This window comes from Electrona antarctica (assembly GCF_951216825.1).
Source record: "Electrona antarctica genome assembly, contig: scaffold_313, whole genome shotgun sequence".
Lineage (NCBI taxonomy): Eukaryota > Metazoa > Chordata > Actinopteri > Myctophiformes > Myctophidae > Electrona > Electrona antarctica.
Window position 1 is genome coordinate 54,622 of NW_027638035.1, and position 7,942 is coordinate 62,563.

Consider the following 7,942-nt stretch of genomic DNA (forward strand, 5'->3'; position numbering starts at 1 on the left):
GTTACTAAACGTTCCTGTTCTCCCTTTGAGCTTCTTAGTAGTGGGTACTGTATTTATGAGCATTGTATGTCTGTCATGTTTTTTTGTTGTTGTGTATTGTTTTGTTACTGGCAGAGCTGTGTCACTTGTTTTGCCTCTTGTCTTGGCCAGTTCACACTTGTAAAAGACTTCAGTCTCAATGTGGTTTTTACTGGTTAAATAAAGGTTAAATAAATTGCCTAAAACACTCACATTCCAGGTGACTAAAATGTGACTAAATTAAAACTATTCAAGGGACTGAAATGAGTTTGCTGCCAAAAACACAACACTGCATGATGTCACCTCCGTTCTTTATTTCCCCAGAGAGCAGAAACGGTCCCCACAGGTCAGGTCAAAGGTCATTCCGACTGACAGACAGACACTCGGTCAGACACTCAGCGAGTCACTTGATTGATTCATTTACAAACACAGCGCGGCACCGAGTGCCGCGCTACGAGCTTGTAGGTCTGCTATTTTTGGGGGCCACTGTCTGTCTGTCTGTCTGTCTAACAATCTGTCTTGTCTGTCTGTCTGTCTGTCTGTCTGTCTAAAATAGCAGACCTACAAGCGCGTAGAGCGGCACTCGTCTGCTATTTGGGGGCCACTGTCTGTCTGTCTAAAATAGCAGATCTACAAGCTCGTAAGTGCCGCGCTACGAGCTTGTAGGTCTGCTATTTTGGGGGCCACTGTCTGTCTGTCTGTCTGTCTGTCTGTCTGTCTAACAATCTGTCTTGTCTGTCTGTCTGTTTAAAATAGCAGACCTACAAGCTCGTACGAGCTTGTAGGTCTGCTATTTTTGGGGGCCACTGTCTGTCTGTCTGTCTGTCTGTCTGTCTGACAGTCTAAAATAGCAGACCTACAAGCTCGTAGCGCGCCACTTGTAGGTCTGCTATTTTTTTTAAATAGCAGACCTACAAGCTCGTAGCGCGCCACTTGTTGGTCTGCTATTAAATAGCAGACCTACAAGCTCGTAGCGCGCCACTTAGGTCTGCTATTTTTGAAAAATAGCAGACCTACAAGCTCGTAGCGCGCCACTTGTAGGTCTGCTATTAAATAGCAGACCTACAAGCTCGTAGCGCGCCACTTAGGTCTGCTATTTTTGAAAAATAGCAGACCTACAAGCTCGTAGCGCGCCACTCGGTGGCGCGCTATGAGCTTGTAGATCTGCTATTTTTCAATTGCTAAAGCATACATAATGCTAACATGCATCAAACCATTGTGATGTTGCATTACCTACATTTACTGGGGACCCCCTGGACAACCACCAATGGCCCCTGGGGGTCACCGGACCCCAAATTGAGAAGCACTGGCATACATTCTAAGCATTTATGCTCAGTTAGCTTTTATAAATGTCACTTTAAACGTGAAAACCGACTGCGCTGCTGTCTAGTCGTGTTCAAACCATTGTGATGATGCATTACCTACGTTTACTGGGGACCCCCTGGACAACCCCCAAGGGCCCCTGGGGGTCACCGGACCCCAAATTCAGAAGCACTGGCATACATTCTAAGCATTTATGCTCAGTTAGCTTTTATAAATGTCACTTTAAACGTGAAAACCGACTGTGCTGCTGTCTAGTCGTGTGCAAACCATTGTGATGTTGCATTACCTACGTTTACTGGGGACCCCCTGGAAATCCCCCAAGGGCCCCAGGGGGTCCACGGACCCCGAATTGAGAAGCACTGGTATACATTCTAAGCATTTATGCTCAGTTAGCTTTCATAAATGTCACTTTAAACGTGAAAACAGACTGCGCTGCTGTCTAGTCGTGTTCAAACCATTGTGATGATGCATTACCTACGTTTACTGGGGACCCCCTGGACAACCCCCAAGGGCCCCTGGGGGTCACCGGACCCCAAATTGAGAAGCACTGGCATACATTCTAAGCATTTATGCTCAGTTAGCTTTTATAAATGTCACTTTAAACGTGAAAACCGACTGCGCTGCTGTCTAGTCGTGTTCAAACCATTGTGATGATGCATTACCTACGTTTACTGGGGACCCCCTGGACAACCCCCAAGGGCCCCTGGGGGTCACCTGACCCCGAATTGAGAAGCACTGACATACATTCTAAGCATTTATGCTCAGTTAGCTTTTATAAATGTCACTTTAAACGTGAAAACAGACTGCGCTGCTGTCTAGTCGTGTTCAAACCATTGTGATGATGCATTACCTACGTTTACTGGGGACCCCCTGGACAACCCCCAAGGGCCCCTGGGGGTCACCGGACCCCAAATTGAGAAGCACTGGTATAGATTCTAAACAATTTTATTCAGTCAGCTTTTATAAATTACATTTTAAACGTGAAAACAGTCTCTTGTTATAGATATTATAGTTGTAGTTAAAGTACACAGTGTGAATGTCCCTTAACATAACACCAATGCTGAATAGTACTAGGGAGAACATGATAGTATCCGTCCATAGACTGGCCTCTGGTGACCAGATAGGAGCATTACTGCATCTACATTAAGGACAAGTATACAGCCTACTGTACATCCTCAGGGTTCATTGATATAATCTCTGTCTAAAATAGCAGATCTACAAGCTCGGTAGCGCGGCACCGATTGCCGCGCTACGAGTTTGTAGGTCTGCTATTTTTGGGGGCCACTGTCTGTCTGTCTGTCTGTCTAAAATAGCAGACCTACAAGCTCGTAGCGCGGCACCGATTGCCGCGCTACGAGCTTGTAGGTCTGCTATTTTTGAAAAGTCGTGAAAATATTTATTTCAGAAAACTGGAGGATTTAGAAGATTTTTTTTTAACTTTTGAGGTCAGGCCTAAATGGGTTTTGTATGAATAATCTAAATCTCCAAAGTCACTTGTAAGTTGTAACTAAAGCTGTCAAATAATTGTAGTGGAGTAAAAAGCACAATATTTGCCTCTGAGTTGTTCATTTATGTGTTAATGTGTGTGTGCTGTGTTGTGGACAGGTTGTGTTAATGTGTGTGTGCTGTGTTGTGGACAGGTTGTGTGTTAATGTGTGTGTGCTGTGTTGTGGACAGGTTGTGTGTGTCTGTGCTGGCAGTGGATCGTTTTGGGGACAGCGGCGTAGAGGCAGCTTATGGCATCTTTGACGGTGACCGCAATGAGGAAGTGCCTCGACTACTGCAGTGCACCATGGGAGATGTGCTATCCGAGGAATTACAGCACTCCAGTGTGGACAGCGTGTACATGTGCAATACCTTTCTCACCTCACACAGGTTGGATTATCTAATAAATACACTGGTTCTCAGAGTAGGCTCCGGGGACCCGGGTTTCAGGGCATCCACAGCAAAATAAGGAACAGTGTTAAAATCTTAAACTTAAACCTATTTTAGTATTTGGCTATTTGAAAATAGACCATCTACAAGCTTACGTGTCGCAATGTGACATGTTGTGAGCTTGTAAATCTGCTATTTTCAATATACGGTGAAAATGGCCTGAGGCAAAATACATATCTATTGTGTCAATCTAATATATTGCGTAAATTTGAATTGAAAAACTATTTAGACTATATTTGCCATCAGTACATCAACAGTGTTTGCAATTAACAAACGGATCATTGTGCTGCCGCTGCTGTGTTGATTTATAGGTTGCGAACAGCTGCTTTAGGGCTCTGAAGCGTGTGTGTGTGTGTGTGTGTGTGTGTGTGTTTGTATGGTACAGGAAACTAGGCATGGCTGGGCAGAAGCTGGGAGCCTCTGCCTTGCTGTGTTACATCCACCACGAGCCTTTAGGGGAGCCAGGAGGCGTGTTCAGCCTGACCGTGGCTAACGTGGGCACCTGCCAGGCAGTGCTGTGCCGAGACGGCCAGCCTCTAGTCCTCTCTAAGGTCCTCAGCCTGGAGAGCAGTGCCGAGGAGATGGAGAGGGTTAAACTAGCCAAAGCCATCATCACAGAGGTACTAGTTATTGCAAATTTCAAAAATAGTGAAGATAGCTCATCTACAAGCTCACAGCGCATCGCGATGCAACTTGTAGATCAGCTATTACAACTCTGTGCCAATCAATAGCACACTTTCCTGACCTCTGACCACGGCATTGCACCATTTGTAAGATATTGATTCTAATTAGAAGTTGTGTAGTGATTTTTACAGTGTACCGAATGACTATACATAACCAGCCAGCTTCATTACAAGAGTTTAGTAATCTCATCAAGGCTCAACTCATAATACACTCATAATATTATGAGTTTTGCACTTTATGCTCCTCTCTTTTCTCTATCTTCACTGCAATGAGGAGCCTTTAGGCACAACCACGTGTTTCACCCACCTTACTTGTAATGTGATGTGACAATAAAGATTGATTCTGATTCTGACTAATACGTTGCCTATAAAACATGTTTTTTGAGGATAGAAAAATCACACATGTCTTCTTGAGACATTATGAAAATATTGACTGGTTGGAAACTCTTTATACTTTTCCAGATGCAACACTTTAGGATGAAACCCTACATGTACTAGACTGTGTTCTACTCATGTTTACATGTTCATCTCTGTTCTTAATGTTTGCAGGACAACAAGGTGAGCGGAGTGACGTGTTGCTCGCGCCTGCTGGGCTGCTCTTATCTCTCTCCGTGGGTGCTGCCCAAGCCCTGGGTGCACACCGAGCCCCTCTGTCCCCAAGACCAGTTCCTGATCCTGGGCAACCGGGCGCTGTTCCAGAGGGTCTCCTACCACGAGGCCGTGCGTACCGTTCAGACCGTGCGCGACCCGCGCGCCGCCGCCAAGAAGCTCTGCTCCCTGGCCCAGAGCTACGGCTGCAAGGACAACATCGGCGCCGTGGTGGTGTCTCTGCACATCGGCGAGGACAGCTGCACCTGTGAGCCGCCGCTCTCTGCCGCCGGCACTGAGCCCCGAGGAGGGGGGCCGACCACGGCGTGCCCCGCCACCGCCTTACCGGCCGCCGTGATGATTCTCGGCCCCGCCACTGCCGAGCCGGTCACTCCCTCGTGCAGCACCGCCGTCGTCGTGTCCGAGTTCAACAGCGAGACGTCGGCCTCCGAGGTGGGCAGCGAAGCAGGTTCCACTGCCTCCGATGAGCAAACCTCCTCACAAGGTTAGTAAAGTTTAGAATCCGTTTTTTTTATTTTTTTCCTATGCACAGCTTTGTGTGTGTGTGTTTGTAGCACGGAATATGATGATTTGATTGGCTGAGCACGGAATGTGATGTATGATGATATATGATGGCAAGAGCGCCCCTCACTTCACACAAGTGTAATTTTGTATTTAGTTTTCACTTTTTTTGTTTTTCAATTTCAGTTAGTGTTTATAGTTCGTTTTTTAATTAGTTTTATGCTTTAGCTATTAAAAAATAGCAGATCTACAAGCTCATAGCGCGCCACCGAGTGGCGCGCTATGAACTTGTAGGTCTGCTATTTTTGAAAAATCGTAAAAATGCGGCACAAATCTTTGAATAGGTATATATATTCTTTCAGAGCGAACGTTTTTTTTTATTTCGACGTCAGGCCTAAATGGGTTAAAATGGGTGACATGCTCCTTCTTTAACCAGTGTATGATAGTAACCCTGCCTCCTCAGGCCCCGTGCACCGCCCAGAGAGACGCTGCAGCCTGCATCCCGCTGCCACCACCACGCTGTCTGGCGTCATGGTGCCCGGCTCGGCCGGGGCGGGGGGGCCTCACCCCGTCTTGTTCCAGCGGCAGCCCTCCAGTGCCACCTTCTCCAGTAACCACTCTGACAACGGGCTGGACAGCGACGACGAATTACCACTTGAAGGTGTGATCTCCAACGGCAGCAAGCTAGAGGTGGAGGTACTGTTGGACACTGGACCGATCCCAGAGTATTCTGTAGTACTGGACTGATCCCAGAGTATTCTGTTGATCTCGTTATTACGACACTAGTTGTTTAAGCATAGCGTGGGATACTGTAATTACTGTGATTGGGTGTGTCTTGTTTGTGCGTAGTGCAGGTTACTGTAAAGGGTGTGCTGTCGTAGTGCAGGTTACTGTAAAGGGTGTGCTGTCGTAGTGCAGGTTACTGTAAAGGGTGTGCTGTCGTAGTGCAGGTTACTGTAAAAGGTGTGCTGTCGTATGCTGTCATTCATTGTTGATGGCATTTTAAGCGTTAACCATCAAAAAGGGTGTGCTTTAACTGCTGGCCACTGAATTTCCCCTGCGGGATCGATAAAGGTCTCTGTCTGTCTGTCTGTCTGTCTGTCTGTCTGTCTGTCTGTCTCTCTCTCTTTATCTATCTAGGTTGACATCCATTGCTGTGCGTTCCAGCTGCGTTCTGGGCCCCCCGCCGTGAACCCCAAAGACGTTGACATGGAGAAGCGGGGTTGTGACTATCCCAACGGTAAGACGCGCAGGCAGACCAGCGTGGTGGTGTCTGCGACCAACGGCTGCCTCCTGGCCGTCTGCGGCCGAGAGATGTCGGACCTGAAGAAGTCACCGTCCACGTCCAGCCTCTTTGGCAAGAAGCTGTCCAACGGCTCCGTGGTTGCCCCTCAGGTAGCCCTGTCACAATTACCCAGTGGTGTGTGGGAAAGTACTCAAATGTGTTGCTTAAGTAAAAGTATCAATACTGCAATGTGGAACTGCTCCGTTACAAGTAAAAGTTCGGAATTCAAAATGTACTTTATTAAAAGTACGAAAGTATTGGCATCAAAATGTACTTAAAGTACCAAAAGTAGAAAGTACTCACTATGCAGAATGTCCCATTTCAAGTTTCCAAATGTATACAAATATTTTGAAAATAGCAGATCTAGAAGCTCACTGTGAGTTTGTAGATCGTCTATTTTCAAATGGCCGAAATGTATAGAGCTGAAGTGTTTAATATATGTTTTATAATAATAATCTAGTTATTGAAATAATTATAATAATATTCTTTTTAATAAAAAATAGTTTTCAAATGAATGTAAAAGTACAATATTTGCCTCTGTGATGTAGTGGAGTAGAAGTAAAAGTATTGGAAATTCCTCAACATTTTACTTAAGTAAAAGTAGGGTACTTTCGATCACATGATCTCCTCATCGCAAATTGTTTGGGATGACAGACTCGTTTCCATTTCATCTGTATAAATTAGTCTGTGGAGAAATGCATCGCTAGCCTGGCTAATAAGCCAGACTAATATCACACAACACTGTCGCGGTATATCAGTCTGGGCTGGCTCCTCTTGGATTTCATTTCCCGGGGAACATTTTCTCTTTGACGCAATTGGTCAGAGCTACTGTCAGTCAAAGGTCTCAAGCATTGAACGTCACTGTACCAAAGCCCGCCTATATTGCATACCGTGTCCCGATTGGTCCGACCTGTTCTCTGCTGTAGGAAAGAGGCGTGCTACTGAGCCTCGCCAGACCGTAATCCGCTGGTAGGCAACTTTTTTTTGCCAACGGCTGATTCGGTCTGGTTTATTAACCAGGCTAATGCATCGCATCATGTGCTTATAATTTAGATCATCTATTTCCGCCATTTTTGATTGAAGTATTAAATGATCAAACAGAAAAGTAATTTTCTGTTACTAGGCAAACTGAAAAGACATTTTCAACTATATATGTATTTTTTATACTATATTTTTATGCCAAAAACACTTAAATTGTTACTCGCATCAATGGATTATTTAGGGACATAAACATTTGATCGTCAACTAAACTGTCATCATGATGACAACCCTACCCTCAGGACAGCCATAACGCCATCGAGGTGGCCCTGGAGGCTCCCAAAAAGAAGTCGGGCTACTTCACTGCCCCGGCCCAGCAGGACCCAGAGGATCAACTGATTGTGCCCCCGAGTCTGGAGCAGGATGTCCGGGAGCAGCTGAGAGGCCAGACCCCTGTGGTCTTGGGTCCCCCGGTGCCGTCCACTCCCCCTTCCATTAGAGACCTGGTGTGGGACCACCCGCACCCTCCTGCTGCTCCCATGCTCCATCAGCACAACCACACCTCCATGCTGGCCCCCTCTGCAGGCCCCACTCACATTCTACAGCAGGA

General features: G+C 46.3%; 1 protein-coding gene across 1 annotated transcript; it reads left to right on the forward strand.

The window, feature by feature from the left end:
* Window positions 1-314: 314 nt before the first annotated feature.
* LOC306918439 (PH domain leucine-rich repeat-containing protein phosphatase 2-like) lies at window positions 315-6,787 on the forward strand (the record flags this gene model as incomplete). The annotated part of the gene is made up of 6 exons (XM_079531342.1): window positions 315-364; window positions 3,019-3,216; window positions 3,662-3,896; window positions 4,509-5,052; window positions 5,533-5,765; window positions 6,210-6,787. The coding sequence occupies 6 exons, from the start codon at window positions 315-317 to the stop codon at window positions 6,630-6,632; spliced, it is 1,683 nt and encodes a 560-aa protein (XP_079387468.1). The 3' UTR covers window positions 6,633-6,787.
* Between the last annotated feature and the right edge of the window lie 1,155 nt (window positions 6,788-7,942).